At 34.8% G+C, this 17,090-nt stretch overlaps 1 protein-coding gene across 4 annotated transcripts; it reads left to right on the top strand.

The window, feature by feature from the left end:
* Window positions 1–625: 625 nt before the first annotated feature.
* LOC143239274 (uncharacterized) lies at window positions 626–12,718 on the top strand. Of its 4 annotated transcripts, none has more exons than XM_076480190.1 (2): window positions 626–816; window positions 9,436–12,718. In XM_076480190.1, exon 2 carries the CDS (start codon window positions 9,566–9,568, stop codon window positions 10,028–10,030), a length of 465 nt encoding a protein of 154 aa, XP_076336305.1. In that variant the 5' UTR covers window positions 626–816; window positions 9,436–9,565; the 3' UTR covers window positions 10,031–12,718. The 4 variants fall into 4 exon arrangements, with proteins under 4 accessions (XP_076336305.1, XP_076336304.1, XP_076336303.1 ...); XM_076480189.1 differs by having other exon boundaries at window positions 626–982; XM_076480188.1 differs by having other exon boundaries at window positions 626–2,265.
* The last annotated feature ends 4,372 nt before the right edge of the window (window positions 12,719–17,090 follow it).

The following is a 17,090-nucleotide window of genomic DNA, read 5'->3' as shown; positions in this document are numbered from 1 at the left end:
TAGAGATTTCTGAAAGTTGTTTTGTTATACTGTCTTTTGTAACGTTTCTTAGGCCCAACAAACGAGTAATGCCAAGTATACTAAATTAGAACGATTTCCGAGACTCGTGTAACTAAAGTAATAGTATCTTCCATCAAATTCTGGAAAAAATTCGCTACTGCTTGTGTTTGGGATTTTAAAGTTTGCTTGAAGTATAACTAAAAAGAAAAGAACCAAAGAAATTAAAAACTGTCTCCGTAGAGAGAATTTCACCTTGTGTTACTGTACTCAACATCGAAACTTTGACCTTCGTGATGCAGTTCATTCAAACTGTCACGTCGTGATGATAAATGTGAACCATATCAAAGTACAGTGCTATATATACGTCTAAACGTTCAGAACAACTGATATTCATTGATAATTAGTTACAAGTATAGTTTTATGGAAATTAGCATGTAAGAACATTACACTCGTGTTTACTACATCTTCTAGAGATTGGAATCTAGCTTAAGATCATTGTTTAATTGTTTTTTATGTATCTGTTCACTTTTTCCGAGAGTATGTAGTCTCCTAATTACGAGAGTATGAGGTAACTTTAAGTAGAAGCAACGTGAGTAGCGTTTTGAAGAGTTGTTCGTTTGTAAGAACGACATCGAGTTGTTTGGGTTTTGTGTCGAAGCGAAAACTACGTTAGAATACGTTGCGCTGTACGAAAACTCACGGGTGTCAGTTAACTTTGTTTGTTGGACAGTACGACTCTGGGGCGTGACGTCTTGGGTCAAGTTTAGGTAGTTTTGCATTCCAAAGTGTGAGAGTTTTACTTTGACATGTGTTTATGTAAGTTTGGTCTTACAACAAGTATTTGTTCCACTGTCTTAGTCCCACCTTAAAATTACTTGGAATTGCACGTACGTGTTTCACTGTAACTCGTGTCATAACACAAATTTATCAGAAAACACGGGCAGTGATTTAGCCACGCCTGTCACAAGAGGACTTTTTAAGGGTTCGTAAGCGTACACTTTTCTTTTAGTTGTTTGATCTTATTGTTTCTCGAGAAGTATGATTATCTTGCTATTTCATTGGTTCGACAAATGTGATTACGTTGTTTTCTTATTGGTTGAACCAGTTCTGTAACTTATCAAATCTCTTCTGCACTTTTTGTTCTTGTATGTTACATGAAATATAATTTTCACAAACCACAAAGTGGGCAAGGCTTCCCCTCCACGGTCTCTGTTTCCTGATGCATGTAGAAGGTAGAAGAGATCGGTATATCTTAATCAAGACTTGAAACAAAATCCATTAAGATTGTCCCAAATCGAGGACTGCGAGTACCCGGACACTGTCATTATTTTCTCATTTGCCACAATAAAATGCTAACTTTTCTGCAGATGATGGGCCTAAAGGAGTCACGACAAGCGTGATTACAGTTTATCATGTAGAGGACGGGTTTTAGTGTCATTTCCTACACACAAAAAAAAACTCTAAATTGAAAACACAAAAGAAATAGGATTAAGACAAGTCAGACTCGTACTGGAATTTTCAGTCAAGCTTTACGTTCCACTTGTATAGCCAACCCTAATAGTCATCTCTTGTGTTCCTGACGGAGACAACTATTGGCCAACATATAAGTGGTAGGCATGTCTTCAAGAATTATATGTCCCCGAGGTGTTGTATTAGTCCTTTGCTCGTATCTATATACTCGATTGGTTTGAGCACTAGACGATAGAGGTCACTTTTGTTCTTGTTTGTAAGTAGAGGTATTATTTTTTGTCGTGCCTCAGTTAAGTAAACAATGCACTGACATAAAATAATTAAAAACATATACAGCCTATTCAAACCCTTATAAATACTAAGAGTTGGGTACCTTCCTTCCCTTCAAAGCACACGCTTTGTTGACCTGCCAGTATATCAAGTAAAATGCAATGTTTTTAAAGAATAGGACGGAATCATCATTATATCCCAAGAAGTTAAGATGCTGCTTGTATTCATATAAGTAAAATTTTGTTTGTGTTTCGTCTTCACTAATTTAGCAGTGTAAGATTAGAGAAGAGGCAGCTAGTCATTACGACCCACCGCCAACTCCTGGACTACTCTTTTACCAACGAATAGTGGGATTAATCGTCACATTATAACGTCCTCTATGGCTGAAAGGATGAACATGTTTGGTGCAACGGAGATTCGAACTCGTGACCCTCAGATTACGAGTCGAGCGCCCCCTAACCACCTGGCTATGCGGGGCCAACATAGTATCACATGATGCAAGTTCATCGGAGGGACGAATTTCGGGTAAGTCTTTGATATTCACAGAAAAGAATGTTTACTCTCTCAAGTCCAATTGGAATAATTGGACTTGAGAGAGTAAACATTTTTTCTGCCTAATGCACATGATTTTTTCACAGTTTGTAGGTTTGGGTAGAATTCAATTTGTCTTGGAGTTACGATAGCAGGAATTTTGGTGCCGTAAACAAAAAAATCATCGTATTCATCCACTACAGCAACTTCACAAAGAACGATAACGTATGTCACAAGTTAAACAGAACCTCCTGGCATGTTTTGAAGAATAAAATTCTATGTGGTTGAGTGTTATTATGTGTCAATCAATCCCACTTTTCTTTGGCAAATGTTTGTTTCTTTATCTTAGCAAAACAACATTGAACTATCTGGTGTGTCCACCGGGAGAAATCGAACCCCTAATTTTAGCATTGTAAATCCGCAGAGTTACCCACCGGAGGACCGTTGATAAGAAGTGTCATTTAAAAGTTAGCGGTGGGTGTTGTTAACTAGCTGCCTTCCCTCTAGACTGTTATTTCCATATTAGGGAGAGACAACTCTCGAGTTGCTTCACGAGATATTCAAAACTTTCCATATTTAATCTATCTAAAATAATTACGCGTAATTTATTTCATGGAGCTATTACTCTGTTCTACAACCCCCCTCAGCTATGTACTGTGAGAAGTATTTCATTACAATTCCAGCGCATGTTATATTGAGATCAGAAATACGTCAATAATGCTAATGCTAAGAATGAGTCGTCCAAGATCATTACATCTCAAGCCTCTTATCAGCCTAGGATTAGCATATTACCTAAATTACACGGCTGTTATCTAAGAGCTGGGCGTACGAGGTCTGCAAATCCAAAAATTCAAAGTTCGCTGTCCGTTGCTGTAGGGATCGCCAGGTGGTGTAAAGACGCTTGACTCACAGTCTAAGATTCGCGGGTTTGAATCTCCGTTACACTAAACATGTTCGACGTTTTAGTCGTGGGGGCGTTATAATGTTACAGTCATCCCCACTATTCGTTAGTTAAAGAGTAGTCCAAGAGTTGGTAGTGGGTAGTGGTTACTAGCTGCCTTCCCTCTAGCCTCACACTGCTAAATTAGGGACGGCTAGCGTAGATAGCCCTCGAGTAGCTTTGCGCGAAATGCGAAATTAGGCCTTTTTTTATGGGTTTTCTTAACTCTTGAGAGAAAGAAGACAATAAATACTTCACCAATGAGTACTCAAAATACATTTTGTTTCCATTAGTATCTGTTTCAAAAATACAAGTACTTTTGTTATATGTATATGGCTGATTGTATCTTCTGAACCACTTCTCTTATTATATGATTATGTTACGTTCTTGTCTTCGGTTAAACAACTGTGCGTTTTAAAGGTATGATTAATGTATTCGGGGATTTTCTGTGGTCCAGTCTTATTTGCGCGCACTCAAATGCAAAAGTACAAATAAGTATTGCAGAAATTTGTGGGTATGTTTTCATTGGACCTAATCCACCCAGCATTCTAATATCCATGTCCTCCGCCTTCGAAACGAGCAGCCTCGTATTATCGTACGATCAGGTAATATGCTCTGAGGTATAATCTCAGCCTAGTTTTTCTTTGTATAAAAAAATAGACAAAACGGTGAAAAATTCGTGATTTACATATATCTGGAGTGTTTCTTACAAGTTAAGGTGCACAACACGGACTGTTTGCCTTCAGTAACTCGAAAAATAGAGCAACAACCATCATAGTGAAAAAAAAAAGTCACATAAAAGTGACTTTTTCAAGAGAGTTTCTCACGTTTTTCTGTCACGACTGTATATTGTAAAGCATGGGTATCTCTGTATTTTGAAAAGAACAAATATTGTACAAGTTTGCGCGACAACAACCTCGTGTCACAGTAAATTAATTCAGTGTTTGGTGTCCAGAAAGCAGAACCTTATCCGGAGCATGTTTTAAAGTTTTACAAGTCACGAATATAAACGAACATAGTTTAGAAACAGAATGTACCCCGCCTCCCACTTTATAACTAAGACTACCGTTGTATGTAGGCCACTCAGTTACGCCTGACCTATCGTAAAAAAAATAAATAGTTATTTACGTGAGATGGCATTGCCGAGCCCCACCCCCCAGAGTATAACAACTTCAATCAAACATAAACAAAATTAAAGTTACTAGCTATATATATGTCGGTAATTACTGGATTATTTCGTCAATAAGCGAATATAGAGTTTTAACAAAGGTGGCAAAACGAACGCGTAATATTCGGAAATATTTTGTACTTTTACTTTGAGGCTCGTCATGGCCAGGTGGTTAGGGCGGTCGACTTCTAATTCGAGGGTCGCGGGATCAAATCCCCATCACACTAAACATATTCCCCCCTTTCAGCGGTGGAGGCGTTATAACGTTACGATTAATCCCACTATTCGTTGGTAAAAGAGTAGCCCAAGAGTTGGCGGTGGGTTGTGGTGACTAGTTAGTTGCCTTCCCACTGCTAAATTAGAGACGGTTAGCGCAGATAGCCCTCGTGTAACTTTACGCGAAATTCAACAAACTTTAACTTGGAAAATTACGATGTGGCGACATCTATTGAGATACACAATCATTAAGGGAGTCGTTCTTTTACTTGTTTTCGAAAGTGAAAGGATCTAATAATCTAAAATGAATTTCAGTTTCCTCTTGACATTGAAAAATACTCTTGTTATCTCTGACAAATAGCTTCATATTTCTTATACTGTGGAAGTCTTGTGTTTTTATTTTATTATCAACCTTATTAAAGAGGATTTTAAATTCCACTTACACGTAACATAATAACTAATTGTTCCCCGCTGGGACAGCGGTAAGTCTGCAGATTTACAATGCTAAAATCTGGAATTCAATTCCCCTCGGTGGACACAGAAGATAGCTCGATGTGGTTTTGCTATAACGAACACAATAATTAATATATTATTTTCAATCGTTTTACAAGATTTCAACTGATTAACAATAACACGTAAATAAAAACTTGAAACAGCAAGAAAGAGATAGAAAACTATTTTCCGAATACACGATTATATGCCCGGCATGGCCAGATGGTTAAGGCACTCGACTCGTAATTTGAGGGTCGCGGGTTCGAACCCCTGTCACATCAAACATGCTCGCTCTTTCAACTGTGGGGGCGTTAGAGTGTGACGGTCAATCCCATTATTCCTTGGTAAAAGAGTAACCCAAAAGGTGACGATGGGTTGTGATGACTAGCTGCCTTCCCTTTAGTCTTACACTGCTAAACTAGGGACGGCTAGCGCAGATAGCTCTCGAGTAGCTGCGCGCGAAATTCAAACAAACATAACCAACAATCCAATACAACTAGTCTGTTTGCTTGTTAAGTGTTTTTTGCAGAGAACAAACTATGTCAGTTATTTTACAAAAGGTCAGTAGAAATATCACAGTTCAAAAAATCTTATTGTCTCACAGAGGTTTTGTGGTATTGCCCAATTTTGAACGAATTCAATTTTAATCAGGTCCGTAGGACCTTCTTCTCTTTTGACTGTGTGTCCCGGGAAAACTGTCAACAGAACAGTTCACACTTCTTTATCATTTTATAAGTAATAATATCATTCAAGTGAATAAGCAAGATATTCCAGATTAGTCCAGAGGGAACACACTCTATTAATCATTGAAATGTAACGGTTGCATCACATGATCCAAATGGTAACCTAACAAACCGCCACAACACAGTTACTGCATTGAAGTTTGATATTTTTGTTCCCTTACTTCTTGCACAAGCTAATATTCACTCTTCAGATCAAATGTTGAAACCTGTTTTGATCCAACTCGAGCTTTCAAAGTTGAGACATTCCTTGAAAGTCCATGGTCATTCTCTTTGCATGACTTCATTTACCTTATGATAGCCAGTGCAGATACTTGTGGTTTTATCCTTCTTCACAAGTACACTGAATGATGTCCAAGAAGTAATACTCACATTGCACTGTTCTTTCTTTGCTTTTATCTGTTTGAAAGCATTAGCATGTTTTGTGATCGGAAATCATCTGGCTAACTAACATACTGAGACAGCATCTCCAGTACCAACCCTATGAATTATTTTAATGGTGTACCCTAAATAATGAGGAACACTGAAGAATGTATCTTAGGTGTTTTTTTTTTACATTTTAGTTGCTTAGGGACTATTTCTGCTGTTTTTATGTTAAGATACAACTTGTAAGGCTTCTAATTTTTCAATATTTCGTAATTTAGGCCTAATGGTTTGTTGTATTCATAGACCTGATAATGACATTTTTATTCTTGAAGTCCATGAGTTTTTCAACTAATCTGAAGAATCTGGTTCCAGTACGACCTAGTCATTAGATTGAACTTTGTTCCTAATTAGCCCTGGCATAAGTATTTCACTTCTTGGTAATATAACAACTACCTTTCTTGTCGTCGTTCAAAGTTCAGTTTCTGGGGTTTTAGTCATGTACTGCACAGGAAGTTCCTGGTTATAGAAAGTGATAGATTTTTAAAAGAAGTCTAACCTGACATTCGTGTTTCCAAATAAAGTCTGTTCCGGTATGTACTCTTATAGGTGTCAACTACCCACACATCATGTCGTGTAGAGAAACTTCCCACATTGAAAATAACATCCAATTTTTCTTTTACTGGAACTTATGAGTCCACTCGTTAGTCATATCACTCCAGTTTTTCAAATTTTGTAACAGTATTGGACCAAACAATTATTGTAATATTAATCAACATGATACAAAGTTTCTTTTTTACAAATCAAATAATTTATGGATTGGTTATTTTAAATGTTGAGTTTCTTATCTCATTTGGTGCAGGTGAAGTATTCTCAGCTGAACTTTGCTTCTTATGTCCAGTTGCTTCCTGCTTTCCGATGTCTGGTTATCTCTTTAGTGTTCCTTTGATCTGGTTGGATTCTGGGATCCATTCTTCTTTTATTATCATCTGTGTATCCCTCAGAGTCTCAGCTGTAATGTTCATTTTCCCACATTTATAACAATTCCCATTTTCTGAGATCCTTTAAAAGCAGTTTTCTATTTCCTGACAGCATGTTCTTTTAACTTGTGTTTGAAAGGGTTATTATCTTTTGGTTCACTTCTGTGCATTTTTTTTACATAAATACATGGTACAGAAAACTGTTATTTTCATTCTGATTATCTTGTTGTTTTCTAATAGTTACCACCTACTCCACCTGTTCGAATATTATTGCAACTTTTCTCACCGTGCAATCAAGTTATTGATTTCAGTGTTCTTCTCCGGCCAAGAAGATGATATCTAAAGGTTACGACCTTCACTATCTTATATGAGAATGACTAGTAATTAGTGGTAACTCAAATATTTCTTCTGTTATGTAAAGAGCATTAGATTCAGTTCTACTTGTTTTTTTAATTTGAGTTGGTCGATGGAAAGACATCTTAAGAGGCAGTGATTACTGAATAATTCACAGAACTGGTAAGAATCAACAGTCCACTGTACACTGAGACTGAGATTAAATAATATATATATAGTTTTACACTGTATATCGAGTTTAAAGCCTGTTTCGTTTCTTAATTTAACAATCAGTTACTTAGCTAAGTTCAGATTTACTTTGTAATTACGAATTAAACTTTTCAAATACTCTTGTGGAAATCAGTTTCACCTGATAACACCACAGGTATATTTGGGTATAGTTTCTCAAATTTTCAATTAAATAAAGGATCGGCCAGGCATGGTCAGATGGTCAAGGCAGTCGTCTCGTAATCTGAGTGTCGCGGGTTCGAATCACCATCGCACCAAACATGCTTGTCTTTTCAGCCGTGGGGGAGTTATATGTGACGGCCAATCCCACTATTCATTGATAAAAAAGTAGCCCAAGAGTTGGCAGTGAGTGGTGATAACTAGCTGCCTTCCCTCTAGTCTTACACTGCGAAATTAGGGACGGCTAGTGCAGATAGCCCTCGATTAGCTTTGTGCGAAATTTTAAAAAAATTGTATCGGTTTATTTTGGGCTTGAGTTATTGTATAAGTAAGGCATCTTTAATTTTGTGTTTGTTTATGTTTCTTTATTTAGTATTTGGGTGTTTTCTGTGGTTATGTTGTGTTTATTTGATTTACAGTGTTCGAAAACGTGTGAAGGTGACTTTTTGTGTTCTCTGAATCTGGTTTCCACTTTCTACTTGTTACTCCAATATAGAAGTCGTGGCAGTTATCAAATTGTATTTTATAAATAATGTTGGTGTGGTGTTTGTCAGTGTAGTTTTTACATAGCATAGACCTCAGTTTTGTGCCTGGTTTTTGAATAAATTTGGTATTAACTGGAATGTCATATTTTGTTACTAGTTTTTACCAAATGTTGGTTATTTTTCTGCTAATGTCGGGAATATATGGTATGCAGCAGTATATGGTTTCGTGATTTTTTGATTCGTGAGATATATTTACTTTTGTTGGTGGATTTTGCTTTTTGTCTCGGTGTGTGCGTATAATGTTTTTTTACGGTTTGTGGAAGAGACTTGTTGATGTTGATGAAGTATTGTTTTATTTTGTCTAATTCATCGTTAATTTTATCAGGTGAACATAGTTTTATGGCTGTGTTTATTTGGTTTCTTAGTTTGTTGAGTTTTTGTTTTGTTTCATGTGCTGAGTCCCAAGGAATGTGTAGTCCAGTATGGGTAATTTTTCGGTGGATTTCTCTTTTAAATTGTGTGTCGGTTCTTGTAATTTTGAGGTTAAGAAATGATATTTGATTACTTTCTTCCTGTTCACATGTGAATTTAATGTTGAGATGTATAGAATTAATGTGATTGAAAAAATTAAGTGTGTGTTCTGTAGATCTGAATCCCGCAACCGTGTCGTCTACACATCTGTACCAGTATAGTGGTGGATGTAATGCTGTATTAATTGCTTGTGTTTCAACTTGTGTCATAAAAATATTGGCTAGAACTGGTGATACTGGGTTGCTCATGCTTAGGCCATTTGTTTCTATATAGTTGTGATTGTTGAACATGAAGTTTGTATTCATCGTGGTGAATTCTATGCGGGTTGCTAATTCATTGGTGGGAATGTCTTTTGATGGGTTAGGGTCTCGGATATAGAGTTCTAAGGCTATTAAATGATGTTGATAGCATGGTTTTTGAAATTAGCCTTTGATTCTTCGGTGGTAAAATATTAAAAAATAAAATAACAGATGTGTGTGTAACTGACTCAAACTTTCGTTTTTTACAGGTACAACTGATCTGAAGTAATGGTAGAAGCAAGACTAACCTTTGAGAAAAGGAAATTTATCTTAAAGTGCTACTGGAAGTGTGAGAACGTAGCTGAAGTGTAAAGACGGTTTAGAAGGGAGTTTCAAACAATGAGACTTACCATTACTCGCATCAGGGATATGTTTGAAACAAATGGAACTGTTCAAGACGTTCTGGAAAACCGTGGTTGTCCAACTGTCCTACATGAAAAGCAGAGTTGTTGGAAAGTCTCCACCGATTTCCAAGAAAATCCATTCGGCAAACAGCCCGTGAGACTAGAATCCCCAAACGAGGGTGCGTCGTATACATTGAAGCGAGTTCATTGGAAAAGTTTTATTCCGACATTAGTCCACGCCCTCAATGAAGATGATCCTGACTGGAGAGTTGAATTTTGTGAGTGGTATCTGGCAAAATCTGCAGAGGATGTACAGTTTCTTAACAAGATTGTCTGGAGCGATGAGGCCACATTTAAGTTAAATGGCTTAGTTAATCGCCACAGTTGCACCTACTGGGCACTTCAGAACCCGCATATTACGGTTGAACACCACGTAAACTTACTAGGGGTTACAGTGTGATGTGGATTATCAGCATTGGGCATAATTGGACCAAAATGTTTTGAAAACACAGTCATTGGTCTCGTTTATCTGAACTTGCTGCAAGAATGTGTCGTGCCACGCATTCGAGAGCAATTTGGAGATGAGGAGCTTTATTTCCAGCAAGATGGAGCGCCTCCCCACAATCATCGTAATGTGAGGACCTATCTTGACGAAATGCTGAACAGATGGATTGGGTGAAGAGATAGCACTGAATTTCCCCCACGTTCACCAGACCTCACACCTCTGGACTTTTTTTTATGGGGATACGTCAAATACAAGGTTTATAGCACAAAACCTGCAATAATCAATGAGCTGAGAACAGCAATTGAAAGAGAATGCACCCAAATACCAAATGAAATGATTCGTGAATTTTACAATTTGAGCTGTCCACGTTATCAGCAGTGCCTGGATCAGAATGATCAATAACTCAAAAGATTCTACTCTTTTCTTCTTAAACTTGGATTATAAAACCTAGATATATCTCAATAAACAAAGGGCACTGAGCAGCTGCCAGATGATTACCAATGTTACTCCTATTTTTAAATGGGGTAGTAAGAGTTACCCTGGAATATAAAAAATAAAGACCACATGTTCTTTATTCTGTAGAGTGAAAGATTATAGAGAATGTAATAAAAAAAGGTTTACAATACCATTTAGTGAAATGTTATATCATAAATAAAACATGGATTCACTAAAAGGGAAGTTTCTTTATTCATATGTCATTTATTTTTTTGAATTATTTGTCATCTGTATAATAGAGAGGTTATAGGGATGGTGTGCTTAGATTTTCAACAATATTTTCATAAAGTACCACATGAAAGATTACCTAAGAAAGCAACATCAGTGGATGTTGGGAAAAGTCTAGTTGTTTGGTGGCTGGATGGGACGAAGTGAAAAGTTGTTATTAATGAAGTCCAGTGAAATTGGACTCTTCTTACTACTGGACTGCCTTAGGGATCAGAATATATGTTTTGGAACAGCATGGGGCCTATTGTCCATTTTGGCTGATCCATCCTTTAAGATAAAACAATTAATAAATACACAAATAAAAAAGTGTTAAAGCGAGTCCTTATCATTCATATAATTATGTAGCTTTTTTTTTAAACTTTTGAAGTTACTGCCTCTACAACATCCAAAGGCCAACCACGCTGTTAGAAAAATGAAACTGTCTTAGCTGAAGAGGGCTTTTACCCTGCCCAAATTTATACTTGTGTCACCTAGCCCTATTATTCTCATTGTTAAATATGACAAAAAATAATGCATCAACACAATCAATTACCTTTACAATTTTACATACCTTAATCAAGTCCACCCAAAAAAAAAAAAACAGTTTGAGAAATTTCAACCTCTATTAGTGTAACAAACCCTCTATCACATTCTAGTTACCCTTTCTAATAATTCAGTCTTTCCTAAGGTAAGGAGTTCAAGACTGAACACACTATTCCAAATGTGGCCTAACCAATGACCTGTACAATGAAATTATAACCTCTTGAGACTTGTATTTGATATTTCTGTAGATACAACCCAAAATCCTATTTGCCTTACCACTAAAAACAGCACATTGTTTTGATAGCTTCAGAGACTGAACAATATTACAATAAGATCCCTTTCTTTCATAACACTGTTGAGGTTATTTCCATCGAAATTGTACTTATAATTCAAATTATGATAACCTGCCTATGTTATCTTGCATTTATAATAACTAAAACTCGTCTGTCATTTATTCACCCAACTTGCTCAATGATCTGAATGTTTTTGTAAAGCAACAGCATCCTCTTCACAGCCAGTAACATCAAGACCTTAATATCATGATCAAATGTCCTAAGACTAAGCCCTGGTGTATTTAATTGTAATAGTTTTATGATATTTCTAGATGTGATTGAAAATGTTTAACACATTATATAAATTGTATTGATTGTTTCCTTTAGATGGGTTTTGTAATGACATCTTTTCACGCTGTATTCGGAGGCATGGGCATGTATTCTGGTGGTGGACATAGACAAAAACAAATAGGAGTAGACACAGTTCTTCCCATAAAACAAATAGGAGAAGATGCGGTTCTTCCCATAAAACACATTATTTGATTATTTTACTGAGGTAATCTGTAGTGAAAATTAAAACTGTGACAAACATAAGGGTAGATCCAGATTAATATTTTCACAGTGCTGAATCGAGGCCCATGAAGATATTTCTAAATTTACAGTGTCTGCTGGTTGACAGTGGTACCATAGTGGTACAACTTCAATATGGTGTCTTATCTCTTCATAACTAGGTTTTGTTCTTTCCCAGTTTACTTCTTTGTCCTGACCCAAAATTGTTCCTGTACATTTTCTGACATATATTTGAAAATGTATATTTACACTTATAAAAAAAAACAAAAAACTTCTGGTGTGTGATATTTGTGGATTATCTAGTTCTGTAGATATTGGTAGAACAGTTTACTCTGTTATAAATTTGGATATGATTCATTTCTTCTCAATAAGTCAGTAAAATACTTGAATGTTTAACACGTTTCTTTACATGTATTAGTTGAGCTAGATAACTATGAAGTATATACATGATGACAAAAATAGTTATGAAACTTAAGTCATGAAATCACAGAAAGATGAAGTTTTTATTGCAACTGTTTTACCTGTTTCTTTTTCTGATTTCTGTTAAAGATCTGTATAAGCTACAACTTAATAAAACTGTAATATGCTTTACTTGTTATAAGTAAAATATTGTTTTTTATAGATAAGGCTACTTATTATAATCAACTTGTATTTGGCTAAACTAACATTTAGTTTGAATGATTTAACCCTATGTGCAATGCAGGGTCAAAGTGTATGTGTAATGACCTTTCATAGGGTTGCATTCAGAATGTAAACAAATTCCTTTTGAAACCTGTGTGCCATGGAGTCAGTCCACTGTACTAATTCCTTTAATATTTGTTCTAACTTTGAATTATACAGACTTTTAGTAACTGTGATAAGTCTTTTATACACAAAAAAGAATCAGACTTTTAATAATATTTTAACTAAATATTTCTTCGTTTGCCATAGAATGATTAATCTGAGTGAATAGTGATATTCATAGTAATAATAAAAACGTATTTTTGTAACTCTGCTATCATATTACATTAGCACAACATCTAGAACCTTCTAAACGAACATCCCATTTGCTTGATAAATATGTATACTTATGTCTTACTTTCTCTGCTCTAGCACTAATTGTAATGAAACCAGAAATACTGAGTGAAGTGAAAGTTAAGAAGTCCTAATTACCCATTTTGTTTTCCTTTTAGAATGACTGCATATTGTAACAGAAGGTTATGCCCTATTTATTGTGAATGACTGCATATTGTAACAGACAGGTTACACCCTATTTATTGAGAATGACTGCATATTGTAACAGACAGGTTACACCCTATTTATTCTGAATGACTGCATATTGTAACAGACAGGTTACACTCTATTTATTCTTGCAGCCACATATAACAGACCTTTTATATCTATTCATTTAGTTTTATTTCTTTACAGCTGAATGGTCTTGGGGCATACCAAAACCCATTTATCACAGCCATAGGGCTTCGTTTAAACAAATGATCTAGTTATAAGCAAGTCACAGTCAAACTACAATCACTGTGTGCATTGTATTCATGTTACAATAATGTAATGTGAGAAATTTTTAATTATTTCATTCAGATTTTCGTATCTAACTTAAATAATTTTAATTTTTACAATTTAGTTTCTTCTGTGACCATAAATAAACAACACACAGATAAAATTAAAGATATGTAGTATTTATATCTAAACTCTGTCTTTTTGCTATTGGCAGACAAAGCACTTTAGGCCTACTTTTTTTTTACAAGTGCTGGTGGTTCATGATGTAATTAAGAAAAAAGAAGTAAAATTTAGTTGGTTTTTCTAATCAAGCTATAAATGGGTTTAAAAAATTCTCTTAGCATCACAGTAGCAAACAATTAAAGTGAGGTTAAATGTTTCCAAAACTGATGCCTGAAGGAATTACGTTCATGAGAAATCTTGTAAATTAAGATTTGCTCTTTCTGTTAATTATAAATAATACAATATCAGATGTCAGAGTTACTGAGGTTTATTAAAGATGGGGTGTTGCAGGTAGATTTGATGTTTCTATTATATCTCAGTAACCCAACAAAACTTAGAAACTGTAAATTTACTTTATGGTTTAAGAGTATCTATGCTAAGAGGTGGAACTTGTGTAAAACTCGGATATTGTATAACAGTGAAAATAAAATTTAAAATTGAAAACTCAGTGAAGAAGTTTCATATAATAGACGAAAGACTGAATTTATTTAAGTATTTTTTGGGAATTATGAGGTTATGGTTTGAATATTAAATTCCATTTGAATGTCAAATTTATTGACATACATTAATAATTAATTGAATTAAATTTAAGTATAACTCAAAAGGTTGTGACATATGAACCTTGACCTATCCACGCTCAAAGGGTCATTCTGTCTTCCAACTAATGTCAATAATCCTTTCTGACGTTGCTACTAGATTATTTATAACCAACAGAAATAGCAGCTTTTTATTTACAAGATTCTTTGTACAGTTATTTTGTCTCCTTTAAATAGATACATAGCCTCAGTTTCATGGTTTGTAATTTTTTGTTTTGAGTGACTAATAGAATCCCGTCTATAGTTTAATTTGAAAGTCAGTTAAATCACAGTAGTTTAAAGACATTCTCTTCTAGTGCCATATATATGTTTGTGTTCTAAGTTGTATATCTAGATGAAACCAATTATTTTGTGGTGAATTGATACAGCATGAAAAAAACTTGAGTAGAAATTACTGAATTTGTATTGCTAAGTATTTTTATCAAAAGTATTTAAAATATGAAATTTAGAAACTTATTAGGTGGTTAGATAAAAACTTGTATGGAAATGTCTTCATAAGACCAGCTTGAGCCAAGTGCATCTTGGTAACTTTATCAGATGTCCTTGTACTGTAATTAATTGTATAAAATTAAAAACAAGCATATGTGAAAAGGTTAGATGGCAGAGTCATTTCGGTTAAATAACTGTTTGTTATGATCTGTGGTACTTCTAAAAAGAAAAGGTAGCCAGTTTAAATTCATATTTTTCACTTCAATGTACACTGATTTCACTACAATCGGTGTTAGGGGGGAAAGAAGATACAATACTTATTGAACAGGTTCTGTGAGTTATCAAATGACATGAAAATTACCTTTCACTCTGAATGACTTCATAAATTAATATACACATCTCTAGTAAAACAACTTTTTATAAAATTTGTCGTTCAACAGACTCTTCACTCTAGACTTTCAAAACTTGGGTCATAATGGGTCTTGAATAACAACTAATGATACAAAAATACATCTTTTTGTTAAAGGGCTGGTATGGCCAATTCATAATCTGAGGGTTTCAGGTTTGAATCCCCCTCACACCAAACATGCTTACCATATCAGCCATGGGGATATTATAATGTCACAGTCAGTTCCACTATTCGTTGGTAAAAGAGTAGTCCAACAGTTGGAGGTGAGTGGTGATGACCAGCTGCTTTCCCTTTACTCTTACACTAGTAAATTAGGGACAGTTAATGCAAACAGATCTCGTGTAGCTTTGGGCAAAATTCCAAACAAACTTTCAAAACTCTTTATTGATTTGTCAAAAAGACCCATTTTGATTGGTTTAGTTGTTGTAGCTTTGTGCAAAATTAAAAAAATATATATTCCTTATAATCTGACTGTAAGCTGTACAATTCTTGTAATTAGCTGTTGTTTATTTGCTCAGTGTCATTAAGCCTAATTACACTTTAAGTTTTTGGTTTTTATCATTTACATGTATTGATCAAGTAATATTTAATTTTAAATTACTGCTTAAGGTAGTTACCACATTTCAGAGGATATCGTATAGATACAAATCGTGATATATTTCTGTAAATTTTAAAGGAAAAGTAATCAAAAAGAGAGAGATCCTTGTAAATTCTGTAAAGGTAGCAAAAACTGTAACTGAGAAACACTTTAATGAAGAATGCAAGATTTGAAAAGTAACACTTGAGGTCTTTCTAATTAATAAATAAAACAGTAAAGAATGAGAGAACAAGACTGGAGGAAAGAAAAGATTCTTAGGACTCCAAAAAAAACATGAAAAAGCAGTCAGTTTGGGGCATGTAACATACACATCATGAAAGTTAATGTCAGTACCCTGGGGTTCCATTTATAGCACTCTGTTAAATAAACCTTTGACAGCAGAATGTGATAGCCACTTGAGGTTGTTGTCAAACTAGATTTGGAAAATATAAAAAATTGCATCCAAGAAAACAAATACTTAAATGTTCAACTCCATCTATGGTTAAAATCAGTATCAAGAGATCTCAATTTGTGCTTCAGGACAGAAATAGTGTATCTTCTTTTGCTATTCTTCAACTCACTTGTTTAAATTTAAAATATATAAAATAAAAAAATACAGCAAATATACAACTGTATAATTCCTCTTTCAGCCTGGATACATTGTAATCATTCCTCAGGAGAAACCAGATACGTACTTCCAAAGGAACAATAATAACCTGTGCATGAGTTGCAAAGACCAAACTCACCAAAACACTTTGTGGCTTTTTTGTCCCTGTAAAACATTTAGATGGATATGATTTGTGTTCTACGTTTTAGTTTATATCATATGTTTATGAAATTTTAATAATGAATTTACATTGGTCACTGGGTATCCTACACACACACACACAAGTCAGTAGTTCTGTTACTATCAAATACATTAATTGGAAGTAGGTAATCAAATCAGCTCTATAAAACAATAATGAAAATAATACACATAAAACATGAGATGTAAAATCACATACTTCCATTACCAGTCCATCATTAACATGTACAAGATTTTTATTGTAAAACACTGACACAAAGATTGGGAATTTATTAAGGCTAGCATCCTATATTTTAAACCTAGGTAAGGAAGTAATAATGGTTACTTTAGTTCATTTATAGAATAAATATGGAAATGTCACATTTCCAAACATTTCTGAAATTTTTGAAATAAATTTTT

The sequence above is a fragment of the Tachypleus tridentatus genome, chromosome 13 (assembly GCF_004210375.1).
Source record: "Tachypleus tridentatus isolate NWPU-2018 chromosome 13, ASM421037v1, whole genome shotgun sequence".
NCBI lineage: Eukaryota > Metazoa > Arthropoda > Merostomata > Xiphosura > Limulidae > Tachypleus > Tachypleus tridentatus.
Note: the sequence above shows the minus strand (reverse complement) of the source record. Positions and strands in the feature narration are given on the sequence as shown.

Bases quoted from the DNA above. Each gene is read 5' to 3' on its own strand.
- LOC143239274 (XM_076480190.1), top strand. From the start codon at position 9,566: ATGAGACTTACCATTACTCGCATCAGGGATATGTTTGAAACAAATGGA.